Source organism: Solanum dulcamara, chromosome 3 (assembly GCF_947179165.1).
Source record: "Solanum dulcamara chromosome 3, daSolDulc1.2, whole genome shotgun sequence".
NCBI lineage: Eukaryota > Viridiplantae > Streptophyta > Magnoliopsida > Solanales > Solanaceae > Solanum > Solanum dulcamara.
The window spans coordinates 81,143,462-81,159,786 of record NC_077239.1 but is presented as its reverse complement, the minus strand read 5'-3'; the positions used below and the strand labels follow the sequence as shown (position 1 = coordinate 81,159,786).

Below are 16,325 nucleotides of genomic sequence, written 5' to 3'. Positions count from 1 at the left end.
TTCATGAGAAGTCAAGACATATTTGGAGTAACTGCTTGCAAGGCTATGAAAAGTTTAATCATAGAACCAGTATGTTCACTATGCATATTCAATTCTTTTAGCTAAGTTTTAGTGCAGCTCAAGAAACTAGCACTATACAATGGAAAAAGATGATTACATAAATCAAACAAAAGTTTCTACAGAAGCAACTGATGGAAGTGTTTGAAGATTCTCACTGTCATTCAAAAGCAAGAACATCAAGAATCGTAACTTAGAAAAACAAAACAGTAGACAATGGAAATAGTTACCACTCAAATCTTAAACTTCTAAGCTGTATGAACTCCCAATAAACCTAGGAAAATCAGTCTCAGACCAACACGAAACAGAAGTCGATGACAAGGATTGTACGTGACGTACTCTTCTTTGAAAAAAATCTCCTTTTGGCCATTGTTTTATACCCACATCAAATGCATGAAGTCCTTTTAGACTTTGCATATCTCCAAGGTCAACTGGCAATGCTTGTATAGATGAGCACCTAGAAATGTTCGAGTAATTTTAGCCCAGCATATGCTGCTAGGAAGATCTGTAAATATTCTGCAACTACCCAAACGTCTGTACAAATTTCCTATTGATTGATGGATCTCCGTCAGACTTGAGCTATCAGTCATCACTCATCCCCAAGCTTTATCCAAAGGAAAACTATCTTGACTCAGAACTTTGCTCTTTTATGCCCTGCTGAAGTTTTTCTGGAAACAGGGAATAAGAATAGTCGTCCACGACTGCCACCAAAGATGATCCTTCTTCTTTTTCTTTTTCTGTTTGTCTTCTTTTCTTTTCTTTTTTTGCCGGCAAAGATGTAACGTTACCATGTTGGTCTAAGTATAACAGATGGATACCTATCTTCTTTACTATACCTTGGTAAAGGCCCTCCTTGACTGTTATCTCTTCCCCACCTTTGAGCATCAGGCCATCAAAAGGACTAGTTGAGCAAGATATGTAAAATACACTTGATATTTCTCCGTGTGATTCAGGTATTTTCCTATGCCTAAACCACTTAATAAGTCTAGGCTTTTTATGGGCAACAGTAACAAGGAAGTGTCCAAAATGGGATAAATCCTTAAAGTCGCAAACAAACCAGAGAACCATTCCTAAGAAATTATTATGTATTGTGGGCATAGTGAAACAGATAGATGGAGCTATTACTTTATTGCTGCACCAATCTGGAATCTCATTGCTTTGGAGATCAATTTGAAACCCCTGATTCATCACACAAATTATTAGATCATTAATTAATAATGTGATACGAGAGAGAGCGAGAGAGAGAGAGGGAGAGGGACTAACCTGACGCTCTGTATATTTTCTAGATGGAATTGATAGAGCAAGGGCACAAAAGAAGCCTTCATTGAATGGATTCTCCAGAGAAGTACAATTAATCATGTCGATCCGCTTCGTAGAAGGGAGTTTGTCCAATCCTGTAATTTGACCAACTTTTTGCAATTCCTCAGTTCAAGAATTTCAAGTTTCTCTAAATTTGATACTGACGGGAGTGTTTCAAGATTCTCACAATCATTCAAATACAGGGACATCAACAATGGTAACTCCGAAAAATCAAAGGGCAGATAGAGGAAACCGTAGCCGCTCAAATCTAAGATAGTTAAGTTGGATAAACTCCCAATATCCCTAGGAATATCAGCCTCAGAGAAACCACAATATGGAAGGCGTAAAATAAAAATAAAATTTGACAAGTATTCTATGCGGCAAACTCTTTTTCGAGAAAAACTCCTTCCCACTTCAAAATGTATAAGATTTCTTAGCATTTTAACAGATCCAGGTAGTTCTTTTATACCCGTATCAGATGCAAGAAGATGTCTTAGGCTTTGCATTTCTCCAATGGCAACTGGCAATGTTTGTAAAGAGAAGCAGCAACTAATGTTCAAGTATTCCAGTGATTTTAGCTGCCATATGCTGCTTGGAAGATCTGTAATTTTTTCGCAACCATACAAGCGCAGATCAGTTAGCCTGTCCAAATTTCCTATTGATGGATGGATCTCCTTCAGACTTGAACAATTCTGAAGCATCAAAGTCCTGAGACTTCGTGAACCCTTGAAGTTTGGAGTACTTCTGAGGCGCTTGCAATCAGATAGATCCAGCTTCTTCAAACTTGTACAATACTAAAAGTAAACAAAATATAGTTCCAATTAAGATTTTCTTTCACTTAGTTGCAATATAACAGTACACATGAAATTGCAGAATTGAGTAACGAACCTGCAAATTCAAATCAAATTCTTGGATATTGCTCTCTTTCATATTCAGAACAACAAGTTTCTCAGCTGGAAAATTTGATGGTATACATTTTAAAGGACATCCCTCCCAAGACAACCATCTGAGCTCCTTAGACAAAAGCTCAACATCTCCACTAATATGTAAGTCGTCGATTTTAAGCACCCTAAGATTTATCATTTTCTGAAATGCTTTGGTGCTCACCTTCACACCCTTTAATGCCCGTCTATCTACCACCAGTACTTCTACATTTTCGGAACCCTGTAGCATAGTAAAAAGAAAAGTATCATACCACCATGTTAAGTATGAGAAATTAAGAGAAAAAAATGCTTTATACAAATTGAAGGTCAAACAAAGAGAATAAATTATCTACCAAGAAAAATAAATTTACACATTATATCCAACTAAAGGATATTTAATTAGAAATATCTTTCAGCAATCCGATTTATATAATTATTTAATAAGTGAATTTTTATTTGATAATTTTGTCTTTGATAGTGTGAGTGTTTAGACTTTAGTAATGCTCATTTCAAGCACAGAAGGGGCAGCTCGGTGCACTAAAGTTCCAGCTATGCACAGGATCTGGAGAAGGGCCCAACCACAAAGGTCTATTGTACGCAACCTTACCTTGCATTTCTATCAGAGGCTGTTTTCAAGGCTTGAACTTGTGACCTCCTGGTTAAGCACAGAGTGGTTGGCAAACAACTAGAGATAATTTATAGCCAGAGAAGAATTAAGCACAAATGAATTGAATTCTTGTGGTGACAACCTAAATTATAAGCAAATGTATATCAAATTCAATGAAAAAAAAGAAGAGAAAAGAAAGTATAACCAAGATAAAGACAATGAAATTTACTGACTTTATTTCCTTGTAGAACGTCACGGACTTCTTGAGGGTTGAACAATCTACTCCGTTTTCCAGAGTCTCGAGGTGATTCCCTGCGAACGATTTCTCTTCCCATATCCCGCACAAGATCATGCATCACCAAATTAGACCAATCCCTTTGGAGCAAGTTCCTTTGGACTAAGGTTGAAATTGCACTTTCAGAATAAAAACCACACGCATTTAATGTTTTGGTAACTTCATCCTCATAACATCCATGGAAGGCGCATGCGATATCAAGGAAAACACTCTGAGTATTGTCATCAAGTCCATCAAAGCTTATCTGGAGAATCTTTTGAATATCACAATGAGGAATTGCTCTTAGTTTTTTGAACTCGTATCTCCATTCTTCTACGGATCTCCCTTGCAAATGTGACCCCAATGTCACAAGAGCTAATGGTAGCCCACCTGAATATTTTATTATGTCTTGTACCAGCTCAACATATTCTTGTGGTGGAGAAAGACTGTTAAAAGCATGACAAGCAAAAAGTTGTTGAGCTTCATTTTCATTTAAAAGTTTGGCCTGGTATATCTCACTTGTTGTAAGCCCATATAGCAAATGCTTGTCTCGGGTTGTAATAATTATTACACTACCAGAGCCAAACCAACTTGTTTCTCTTGTTAAGGATTCTAATTGGCTTCTATGATCTATGTCATCAAGAACAATTAGAACCTTCTTTGACCCAAGTCTTGCTTTGATGAGATTGACACCTTCAGCTACACTGTCAACTTCAAAGTCCTTAGTTTTGAGTATTTGATGAAGTAGTTTCTCTTGTAGCTTGACTAGACCCAATTCTTCAACTTTTGATCTAACATCTGAAAGGAAGCAACTACCACCAAACTGTAGAAATATTCGATTGTAGATACCCTTTGCCAGAGTTGTTTTTCCAATTCCGCCAACGCCACATATACCAACCATGCAAACTTCATGCTCACATCCACTTTGCAGTAACAACTCTATATGTTTGATGCGAGAATCTAATCCAATGGGGTAATGAGCAACATCTAAAGGTGTCTGGTTGACCTCTTGCAGAACTTGTTTTATAATACGTCCAATAAACTTTGATTCATGCCTAGAGTTTTTTAGCAACAACAGAAGTTAAAAGTAGTAAAAAAATACTCTGATATTTGAAAATATTTGATGAATAAAACAAAATCAATAGCCAATAGATAACAGGGAAATTGAGGTTAGAGAAAGGAGATTATTGATTATTGCTACTCTCTTCGTCCAATTTATGTGATGCAGTTTGATTTGACATGGAGTTTAAGAAATATAGAAAGACTTTGCAATGTTCCAAAACTAACCAAACTTACAAGCTTAGGCAAACGCTTAAATTCAAAAATTTATAGTTGAATTAAGAAGTCAGTACCCGTCAGCAACATTTCGCAAATCCCATCCAGATAAATTTGCAGCTTCAGTCAGTGCAGCTTTCCACTTTTCCATTCTTTCAGCTCCAATTGATCGTTCCTTGTGTTTTACCAAAGCTTCGCCAAATGACTCAGTTTGCCTTCGCACTTGAGATGGATCAACATCATAGAAAATAGGCAAAACTACCTGATTTAACCTCTCTCTGCAATCGAGAATTTTGACAAGTTCATCGAGACACCAACTAGACGAAGCGTAATTTTTGGAGAAAACAACAATGGCAACCCTAGATTGTTCAATTGCTTTGTCAAGTTTAGTTGAAATGAGGTCTCCCTTTCTCAATTCCTCATCATCTATGAAGGTAGTAACTCCGACTTGGCACAATCTGGTATAAAGATGACCCGTGAAGGTGTTTCGGGTATCTTCGCCTCTGAAACTGAGAAATACATCGTAGCTCCATTGAATTTGGGAAGAAGTAGCTGATTCTCCTTCAACAAATTGAGCATTCATGGATGAAATAGTTGTATCTTGATTGGACTCTTTCTGTTTTCAACCAAATTCCTTATTAATTCTTTGCTATTAAAGTATTTGAAATATTCTACTTGTCCTTTAAAATTTTACGACTTCTGACTTTTTTTCAAAAATAAAAAAATACAATACATTATTCTTTTTGTTAAGCTCGTGGAATTTTTTTGGGATGACGCTTTCAACAAGATTTTTTTTTATTTTTAGAGTTTGAATCTGAAATTTCTAATTAAGATTGAAGCAGTTCCACAATTACACCACGACCAATGTTAAAAACACATTATTTATCAGATTTTACACGCTATTTTGTCTCCTCTTTCTTTCTCCTTCACTTTTTTTTCCTTTTTTGAATATTTTCTTTTAATATTAGTACTTACTTCTTTTGAATAGTCTAACCAGTAATTGAACTTAGAAACATTCTTTGATTATCTTTCGATCGCAATTGAGATCTGGATGTTTGATCGTGAACATCAAATTAATATTATTTACTCTATCTTATTTGGAATTATTTAACATATAAATAACTAGTTTAAATTGACGTTAAATGCTCTCACCACTAAAAACTCTCAAATAAAAAGGAATAAATACATAGTTATAACTCAAATTAATGAATTAAAAGAAACACGAAAAAAAATTTAATCAAACTTATTACTGAGCATTAAGAGAGATGAAAGTCTTCACATATGCTAGTGCGACATATTCTTGATCAAATAAAGGGAGTGATGATTTAGGCATATCGATTTTAACTTGTTCAAGCATCTCAACTCTAACTTCTTTCGTACTCTTGTTTTTTTGAATCATAAAGCTCGAACGCAAAAAAAATTCATCCAAATCTCTCTTTCTCTCTCATACCAAATATTGTAAGTATTCATCAAAATAATACAACGTAACAATATAATACGATATATTATGAAAAGGTACATATGTCAAGCATCCAGGTGTAAGAGAAATACAAGGCATTATGTAGCATTAATTCATGCTTGAACAATACCATATAATAATTTTAATTAAGGCAGTCTAATTAATTAATTAGATTAGTAATAAATACTTAATTAAGAAGATGAAATGTGACTCCTTGAAGAGGATGATGAGACTACGTCAATGGCACAACCCAATGGCCATGCTGCTTCTACACGATTATTTTTGTAATTATTATCATGCACCAATGTAATCTCTCTATAAGGATTCAAACCTGAAAATAATCCAAAAAAAAATTAAAGTAAAATTAAACTCTACTACCTCCGTCCATATTAGATGGGTACTTCTAACTTTACATGATGATTAAGAAATTATTAATATATTGGAAAACTTTATCATTTTGCCCTTTGTTTATATCAATGCAATATAGATAGAGTATAGAAATAGCTAGTATTGAGAATTGTTTACATTCAAAAGCAGTGGCGGACCCAGGATTTTTAATAAGGGGGTTCAAAATATGAAAAAGTAGACACACGAACTAGCCGAAGGGGGTTCGACATCTACTATTTATACATAAAAAAATATTTTAACCATGTATAAATAGTATAATTTTTCGCCGAAGAGGGTTCGGATGAACCCCCTAATTACATGCTAGATCCGCCCCTGTTCAAAAGACCATATTAATTGTAGGGGTAAAATAGAAAAAATTTAATTAATTCTATTTTGATTTAGTAAGTGATCAAGTAATATGGGACAAATATTTTTAGTAAGATGTCCATCTACTATGGGACGGAGGTAGTACTTATTTGATAATGTTCCAACAAAATATGAATAATTTCACGTGTAGTCATTAAACTATATTCATCGTAATCATAAAGTCATTAAATTATTTTTTTATTACATACAATAACTTAACTTTATCCGGTATAACAATAAAAATTACAATTTTGTTTGTTTGTTTAATTGTAAGTGAATTATACTAACTACTTAGCTTCTTCCATTTCAATTTATGTGTTTTACTTTTCTTTTAAATTTGTGGACAAAAAGAAAAAAAAATGTTGATGTCTATATTTAGCACTCTTTAATTCTTTATTCCACATTACATGTTATAACACCACAAAATCTTCAAAGGGTATTTGCTACATTATACATATCTGACCACAAGATTTAATAAGTGAATCGATTTTTTATGTTATGTTATATGTTCTTTATAGTAGCCAAAAATATCTATACAACAACGTGGTTATATAGAGATTTGACTGCATATTGTAATAGCTAATATTGAGTAACCATCTATGAAATTAACCAGCAAAATTGATAATTTTAGCCAAAACGTACCAAATCCATCCACAAGTAAAGAGAATTGGTATATCATATCCATGCAAATATATGGAAGGTCTTTACTATCCACATTAGGAAACACATATTTTACTTCTTGAGCTTTTAGCTTGCAAGCAATCTTGGCTGCATTTAGGTATTGTATTGGCTTAGCTTTGCCAGATGATGCTTTTGGATCAACAATATTAACCTGTAATATAATAATTGATGTTAAAATGTACTCAATTATATAATGGTTTCACACTTAAACGTGTTTTTATCTTGGCATCAGCTGACATTTATCTATGTTCTTCAACTTAGAGTGTGCATAACTACCATTTAAACTATAATGAGTTAAAAATTTGAAAAGGAAGTTAAGAATTAATGAATAACTATATATATATATATATTACCCCAGAAGCCAGATCGAAGAAAAATGATGAAATATATATATTCTTGATACCATCAACACCTCCACCATTCCATACACCATTAAAGGTACAAGTATGGTATTTGCATGGTGCATTTAACTTAAGTGTCTTCCACACAATTGCCCTGCATTTTCTCAAACTTGAACCAATTGGTGAAGGTGAAGCTTTGTATGCCACTCCACCATATGTGTAATACCCTTCAAATAAAATAGTATCTTGGTTAGACTTTTCATCTTACTTTCAATGAGATAATTTAAATTTTTACATAAATATCTATGAAGGGAAGGTTTGGAGTGTAACCGGTAAAGTTGTTTTCGTGTGGAAATAATCTCTTACAGAAATGCAGATTAAGGCCGCATACAATAGATCTTTATGGGCTGACCTTTCCTCAAACCTAATGCATAAAAGAACCTTAGTGCGCCAGACTTTCTTTTTTGGCTATGATTTGATTTAGACCGTAATTTTTTTATAACAAAAGAAAATCTTAAACTTCGCGCACGTGCCTAGTGAAACACTGCTGTATAAATTGTAAAGGAGAATCGAATAGAGGGAATAGAGTGTAATCTTGATATCTTCTTTTATTTTTTAATTTGTTTAATTATTATTTTTCAGTACATATAATTATTTAGCTCGATTAACTCGGATTTGCATTGCGTGTATAAGAAAGAAGCGTACATTCTCCACAAGGATCTCCATTTCTAGAGCTCAGATTCATCCATCTTAACACACCCAAAGACAAATTTGATCAGAGGTCTTGGATTCACGCTCTAGAAATGAAAACCTTGTAGAAAATGTAGGCTTCTCACTTTAATGTGCTTTAATATATATATATTATTTAACGTTACGTACCATCAGTGCCCTTCAAAATGCATGGACTAGTAGAGTTTCGTGAAACTTTGAGAATCTCAGCTCGTGATGCTAGTAGACCATAGTTCAAATAACTGCATCAAAGCAAAATTATTATTTCTTTTTTATAAAAAAAAAACATTGTTAAATTTATATAATATTGTGGCTAAATTTTACTCACTATATCTCAATAGTAGTGGAGCCAGAATCTTATGAAGGAGATTCAAAATATAAAAAAATATACGTCTACATAAATTTAGGGAAATAAAAAGTGATTTTACCTATGAACATAAAGGTAATAATTAGCTCCCATGAGGGATTTTTGCAACACATATTTCTCTCCATCTAAATTTGTTGGGGCTTTTTTTGCATTTTCCTTTGATAAAGCAAAAGCCATTTGTACTGATCCACCTCCAAGATCTATAATAGCTACTGTATTTTGGTAGCTTTTACCCAAAGTTCTTAATAAATAGTTCAAGCCAACCTGCAAGAAAATATATATTTATTGGAAAAAGCAAGCAACATGTTACGAATTATATGATTAAAAGGTTAAGTTTTCTTTAGCCACACAATTCAAATATAGTATAGAATAGATAGAGCCGTAGAGGTATTGAGATCGAATTTTATCGCCGTCTATTATAAAAAAAAATGACGTGGTTGGCCCATAAAAAAAAGCATGCTCGCACATAAGTAGACGTGTTGAGAATGTGATTAAGTAAGTAAAAATGTGTTTTCTTTAACAGTTGAAGTTCTTAGTTGAAATGACCGCACAGTTCTAACACAACAAAATTGGAAGTGAATTATTATTATTATTAGTATTATTAACGGTTAAGTGATTTTTTTATTAAAAAGGGGGAAAATGACTTTCTTTTCTTTTTTTTCCCACCCGTTGTTCAATCTTGCTTTGTAGTTTGATTAATTCAGATTCACATCAAATACTTCACTTTAAGATTAAAACGCTCCTTACCAAAGAAAATTTCATACGCGAACTAAAAAGGAAAAAAAGACTTACCCAAAAATAAGAACCTTCTTGAGTTCCACTAAGGATAGAAACCCATTCAGCCTTATATTCAAATCTGCTTTCATTCTTCAGCATATTTCTCACCTTTGAAAAATATTAATTAACATAACACAACTAATTATCAAACAATTAATCAAGTTAGTGGCATTTATAATTACAATTGTATCCCCAAAAAACAAAAAAGTGGTTAGAATTGTATTTGTACCGATTGCATAATTCTTTCTGCAGCATTGCCTTTTAACATTCTTAAACCTGCAGTTGCCTGTATCATTGACCATTAAGATTACAATTTGGTAAGATAAAAATAAAATAATTAGTATTATTAAGTCCATTTAGTAAATAATGATGACTTCATGATCCAATAACTATGAACATTTGAGAAAAATATTGAATTCGAGTCAAAAGTTATTTGATTCTGCCAAATTCATAAGTACTATTGTGGTTCTATTCTGATATTGACCTACATTAAAAACTATAACTTTTCGTATCAAGTTTGATATGATAAATCGAAAAATAAAGTAATAAATTACTTATAATAATCGATTAAATTATACTAATAATATAAAAATTACAATACTGACCCCAAGTTCCACAGGTGTATCAGAGTGCTGGTTTATAGGAACAACACTTTCAGCTTTCAATAGAAGGGGCTCTAATGATTTGGCAGCTGCCTTTGGATCACTTTCATATGAACTCAACCCTGGTTTAATCTGCACTTTCCGATGCAAATATGAATTAATCGAGCCCAGAAGGGATATCTAACATTGAATGAAAAATGAAAAACTCGATTGTTTTTAGAGACTCAAAGTGGACTTACGAATACTTTTCTAAGTTGTGATTTCTATTTTCGTTGCTTATTTAATCCTACGCTATTTTTCTAATACATCGGAATATTTTGAAACAAATTTAATTAATTTTTCAAAACAACTAATATTTGAGATCGGAATAACGTACCTTATCGTAAACTTCAAGACCATTACCAATAGGCAGTAAATCCAAATTCTGGCTAAAACGAAAAACATGAACTCTACTTCCACTGCTTCCAGCATCAAATATTACTGCATAACTATCTGTTTGGTTGCTGACTAAATTTCTCCTTATATGAGAATGTCCATGACTTGATTTCACACAAATTAGCAGAACAACCAAACAGGTCGCAAGAACAAGTGAACTATTTTTCTTCAACATTTTCATCAGAACCAATTAATTAAACTGTCTAGTGAAATTCTGCAGCTTTACAATAATAAGGAAAAAATTAATGTCCTGCATGAAACGAGGATTGCTCAAGATCGTATAAAAAGACATCAGATTATTTGAATATTGTGGGATTCTAATTAACACGATCATGAAGGGAGCCTTGGAGTAATTGGTAAAGTTGCTGCCATGTGACCAGGAGGTCACGGGTTCAAACCTGGAAACAGCCTCTGGCAGAAATGCAAGGTAAGGCTGCGTACAATAGACCCTTGTGGTCGGGCCCTTCCCCGGACCCTGCGCATAGCGGGAGCTTTAGTGCACCGGGCTGCCCTTTTTTTTTAATTAACACGATCATATGCCCCGAAGTCGATATATTATATAGATGAAGAGTGAACAACATAATATGGGAGACCAACACATGGCTAATCAAAAAAATAGAGATGGCATGCTATCGACCATGACAAAAAATACAAACATCCGCTGCTGAAAAATTATTATTTTTCGATTGAAATTTTTCACTGAAAAATGTTCAATGACTATTCTCATAAATATTATGATTGAATCGGTTAGAGAAGAAAAAATAATCAGGTTTTCACACGGACAAATTAGGAAACTTCCAAGTATTTCAGTGAGAACATGTTTTCACACCATGCGCTTTTTGAGTGAGCTGACTCACTGAAAAATGGATGAGAAAATCATATTTTACCAACATAATCCTATTGATTCGTGATGAAAAAATCCTATATTTTTAGTAGTAATCGAACCTAACTCAATCATAAAATTTAAATCAGTTATTGCCCCTGATCATACAAAAATAAAACAAACAAGTAAGCTGATCAGATCCAAGGGAAATGCTAGATAGAATATAAAGATGATAATAAATACAAACAAAATGTGACAAAATTTGTACATGAATAATAAAAATCATAGTGTATGTTGAAAATTTCAATTTTCCAAGAAAATTGTATATACTTTTAGTCTCATTAAATTGAAAATTCAATTCAAACGAAACCTACAAAAATTGAAGTATATTACCTGAAAGTTGCTAAAGTATTGTAATTGTGAAATGCCAAAGGCAAACATAATTGGTTTATATAGTACAAAACTTCATATATTTTTTAGTTGTCATGTTGCGCTTTTTGGAAAGTCAATTTAACTAATTTCATCTTTAAATTAGATTAAAATTAACTCAATATTTTAAAATAAAAATATTTAAATATTCAAAAACTTGCGAAAAGTACTATAAATTACATTTCTTTTTATATCAATACGATGAAAAAATATATTTTAAAATATTAATCAAAGTACAAATCATTTGATTCTAAAAAAAGAAATTGTAACAACTGAAAAGGAACGAGTGTAATTTTTGTTGTTGGAATCCAACAAATTTGTCTAATTAAGGAAAGTATAACGTGAAACGTTCCTAAGCCTACAGGCCCATTGCTAATCCTTACTTTTTAATGGAGTAATTATAATCAATATGTTAACACATGGAAATTTTATAAATAGACAATTTCAAATATATACAATAAATTAATTAATTTATAATAAATATAGTTATATTTTATTTTACTTTAAAAAATAATTAAAATCATAGGAAATATACAGTGACTGTATAATATAGCTTGCCAAAAGTCATAGAAAGTATACACTGTACAATATAGATTACTTATAAATGAGTTATACACTGAATATATATTATGATACACTCTACATATTAAATATATACCAAATATATATATGAATATATACCGAATGGCTATCTTTTTGATAATTAAAATGACCGAATGGCTATAGGAAACAATATGCTTAATATATTAACAATAAAGCGACACGAAATACATTAATCAGCATATTTTAATGTGAATTTGAGTTAGTGGATTTAGAAGATTCCAAATATTATACGCCCTAAAAAAATAAGAAATTAATAACCATATATGTAATTTGGCTCATTGCAATTTTTATTTTTGAAAATTGATGATAACGCCTAATTAATGTGGTTCATTCATGATTAGTGCTTCTTTTATTACACCAAGTAGGGATGAACATGGATCGGGTTGGTTCGAATTTTTTACAAACCAAACCAAACCATTTATGTCGGGTTATTAAATCTATAAACCAAACCAAACCAATAAAAGTCGGGTTTTTCGATATCAATTTTTCTCGGGTTTTTTTGGGTTTTTCGGGTTTCTCGGGTTTTTCAGATTTTTTCGGATTTCTCAGATTTTTCATAGTATCTAATAAAAAGCACAAAACAGTGCTTCTTAAAAAGAGTTCTAATACAATATATCAACATATAAGATAGAGACAGAACACTGTTTGAAATTTTAACTTTATAATATAACTTTATAAGATGCTTTTTTGTATATTATTTAGATGAGCTTCTCAAGTCCAAATCTAAATGTAAGAAAGAAAACAAAAATTATGAAAAATTTTAAAAATATATTTATATATTACATTTTAATAAATATTTTTATGTATAACATAATTTAAAAGTAGTATATCTATAATCGGGTCGATTTGGGTTCGGTTTGACTTTTTTTAGTTAAAACCAAACCAACCCTATAATGGTCAGGGTTTTTTTCCAAACACCAAACCAAGTCAAACCAAACCACTAGTCAGGTTTTTTTTCGGTTTGGTTCGATTTGTCGGTTTGATGCGGTTTATCAGTTTGTCATGTACAGCCCTAACACCAAGCATGTGATTCATGCAATGGAATCATAATTGGGGAAATCTTTAAGTATAGTATCTGTCATGATTAATCTCCATATGCCCATACGATCACCTTTAGAAAATAGAGTATATATTTTCTTCATTTCTGTTTGCTTTAAAAAAAAAGGGCAGTCCGTGCATTTAAGCTCCCGCTTTGCGCAAGGTTCGGGGAAGGACCCGACCACAAGGGTCTGTTGTACGCAGCCTTACCTTGTATTTCTGTTTGCTTTACTTATATATTTTTTTAATTTACTTTTTTTTAAAAAAAAATAACGTATTATTTTTTTTGCCACTCTTTGAATCATAACTTTTCATATGACGATTGTAATTTTTTATATGACATATTTAAGATGATAAGATTAAAAAAAATTGATACATACTACCATATATTTTAATTTAAGATTATAAAATTCAAATCAAATCAAAGTTAAACAAATAAATTAAAACAGATTGAACAATTTAAAATTTGAACATGCTTTTCTGATTTCTCCTGAATGTCCTTTCAATGAAAGTTATCTCAAGACAAATTCTTGTCTTCATAGGATGAAGTTAAATAAGTGGGGACACAGTTGTCTCCTCAAATTATTAGGCTTAAGACAAGAAGTAAGAAAATTTGGTGGCCATGGATTTTCTTTCCACCAAGTATTCCAACTTAACCCAAAGTACACAAAGACTTAATAGATTCCATTTTGAATACAACAACAACAATAAACTCAGTATAATCCTACCATATGGGGTCTGGAGAGGGTAGAGTGAACGCAAACCTAACCCCTACCTTGAAAGGTAGGACGATTGTTTTCGAAAGACCCTCGGCTCAAGAGAGGAAAACAAGATAAAAGGTCAGATAGGGACAAGCATATCGAAAACAAGATGAAAACAAGGAAAGCAAAAGTAGGAAAGTCATGGTAGAAATGGTACGAAAGGAAAGAGGCATCAACTACTATAAATAAATCAGATACTCAAAGTTCAACGGCCCCACACCTATAAACAGCAATACAATGCAGAAATCAAATGGCAATAAACAATGAGCAGAACTACAATTACTATAGTGTAAGGATAAGTCACCTAGCCTTTTATCCTAATCTGAGTCCTACACAAAAGAAATTATAGTGCGCTAATGTGCCTACTACTAGGTAAGAATAACGAGACTATGTACTAGCCGTCTACCCTAATGTGGGTCCTCCATACCCTCCTATCTAAGGTCATATCCTCGGTAAGCTGTAACTGTGTCATGTCTTGTGTAATCACCTCTCCCCAATATTTCTTCAACCTACCCCTACCTCTTCTGAAACCATCCATGGCCAACCTCTCACTCCTCCTCACTAGGGCATCTGTGTCTCTCCTCTTCACATGTCCAAACCATCTCAGTCACATTTTCCGCATCTTGTCTTCCACCAAGGCCACTCCTACCTTGTCCCGAATAGCCTCATTTCTAATCTTGTCGCTCCTGGTATGCCCACACATCCATCTCAACATTCTCATCTCAGCTACTTTCATCTTTTGAACGTGAGAGACCTTAACTGGCCAACACTCCGCCCCATATAACATAGTCGGTCAAACCACCACTTTGTAGAACTTGTCCTTAAGTTGTGGTGGCACCTTCTTGTCACATAGCACACCGGAAGCAAGACTCCATTTCATCCACCCTGCCCCAATACGATGTGTGACATCATCGTCAATCTCCCCGCTGCCTTGCATGATAAACTCAAGGTACTTGAAACTACTTTTCTTTTGGATGGCGTGGTCACCAAGCCTAACTTCCGCGCCAACCTCCTAAGGTGTCTCACTAAACTTGCATTCTAGGTATTCTATCTTGATCCTACTCAGCTTAAACCCTTTAGACTCCAAGGTATGTCTCCAATCCTCCAACTTAGCGTTAACTCTGCTACGAATCTCATCGATCAGGACTATGTCGTTCGCAAAAAGCATATAACATGGCACCTCACCTTGAATTTGTCGCGCAATGCCCAAAATCGTGAAGCCTCCCTATATGTACCAAATCTCCCAACACAATCTCTCTGTCCCCTTCTTCGTTCAGGAGTTTATGGAAGTACGACTGCTATCTCTGTTTAATGAGGGTCTTCTCTACCAATACTTTTCCATGCTCGTCCTTAATAAACTTCACTTGATCCACATCGCGTGCCCTTCGCTCCCGCACCCTGGCTAGCTTGAACAATTTCTTATCCCTGCCTTTCTCTTTTAGTTCAACATAAAGGCGTTCAAAAGCTGTCGTTTTTGTCGTCGAAAGCGTCGACTTTTCCTCCTTCCTCGCTATCTTATAAAGTTTCCTATTCGTCCACTTCTCCACCTCATCCTTGCTTTCTATCAGCTTCGCATACGCTTTCTTCTTTGCTTCCACCTTCCCTTGCACTTCTCTATTCCACCACCAGTCCCCTCGATGCTGGCTACGACTACCTGTCGAGACTCCCAACACTTCCTTTGCTACAACTCTAATACAACTAGCCGTCCGATCCCACATAGTGTTCGCATCCCCATTACTATCTCAGGCCCCCTTACCCTTCAATTTCTCTCCCATCTTCAGGGTACTAGCAGTGGTCAAACTCCCCCATCTGATCCTAGGTCGGTCATCCCCGACCCTCTTCTTCCTCGCCATCTTGATCCCTAAATCCATCACCAGGAGCATATGTTGGGTCGTAAGGTTGTCGATCGGGATGACTTTACAGTCTTTGCACAGACCTTTATCATCCTTCCTAAGGAGTAAAAAAATCTATCTAAGTCTTAGCCACCGCACTCCGGAAGGTTACCAGGTGGTCCTCCTTTTTGGGAAAACTCGAATTGGCTATCCCCAACCCAAAAGCTCTTGCGAAATCCAAAGGTGAGACTCCTCCATTT

General features: G+C 33.9%; 2 protein-coding genes across 2 annotated transcripts; both read right to left on the bottom strand.

Annotated features, from left to right (window-relative positions):
• Positions 1 to 74: 74 nt before the first annotated feature.
• Positions 75 to 5,066, bottom strand: LOC129883303 (disease resistance protein RUN1-like). The gene is made up of 5 exons (XM_055957953.1): positions 4,513 to 5,066; positions 3,120 to 4,215; positions 2,245 to 2,520; positions 1,321 to 2,150; positions 75 to 1,236 (listed from the first exon to the last, which is right to left on the bottom strand). Exons 1-4 carry the CDS (start codon positions 5,016 to 5,018, stop codon positions 1,413 to 1,415), a joined length of 2,616 nt encoding a protein of 871 aa, XP_055813928.1. The 5' UTR covers positions 5,019 to 5,066; the 3' UTR covers positions 75 to 1,236; positions 1,321 to 1,412.
• Positions 5,067 to 6,083: 1,017 nt separating this feature from the next.
• Positions 6,084 to 10,795, bottom strand: LOC129881929 (apyrase-like). Its single transcript, XM_055956042.1, has 9 exons — positions 10,521 to 10,795; positions 10,148 to 10,276; positions 9,772 to 9,828; positions 9,558 to 9,650; positions 8,827 to 9,029; positions 8,549 to 8,640; positions 7,682 to 7,896; positions 7,290 to 7,479; positions 6,084 to 6,225 (listed from the first exon to the last, which is right to left on the bottom strand). Exons 1-9 carry the CDS (start codon positions 10,758 to 10,760, stop codon positions 6,086 to 6,088), a joined length of 1,359 nt encoding a protein of 452 aa, XP_055812017.1. The 5' UTR covers positions 10,761 to 10,795; the 3' UTR covers positions 6,084 to 6,085.
• Between the last annotated feature and the right edge of the window lie 5,530 nt (positions 10,796 to 16,325).

Excerpts from the sequence above, each read along its gene's own strand:
- LOC129883303 (XM_055957953.1), bottom strand. The coding sequence starts at position 5,018 with ATGAATGCTCAATTTGTTGAAGGAGAATCAGCTACTTCTTCCCAAATT. Across the intron at positions 4,216-4,512 it reads TTGCGAAATGTTGCTGACGG|GCATGAATCAAAGTTTATTG; the intron begins GTACTGACTTCT and ends AAAAAACTCTAG. Across the intron at positions 2,521-3,119 it reads ACGTTCTACAAGGAAATAAA|GGTTCCGAAAATGTAGAAGT; the intron begins GTCAGTAAATTT and ends ACTATGCTACAG.
- LOC129881929 (XM_055956042.1), bottom strand. The coding sequence starts at position 10,760 with ATGAAAATGTTGAAGAAAAATAGTTCACTTGTTCTTGCGACCTGTTTG. Across the intron at positions 9,829-10,147 it reads ATACACCTGTGGAACTTGGG|GCAACTGCAGGTTTAAGAAT; the intron begins GTCAGTATTGTA and ends TCAATGATACAG. Across the intron at positions 6,226-7,289 it reads TTTACTTGTGGATGGATTTG|GTTTGAATCCTTATAGAGAG; the intron begins GTACGTTTTGGC and ends GATTATTTTCAG.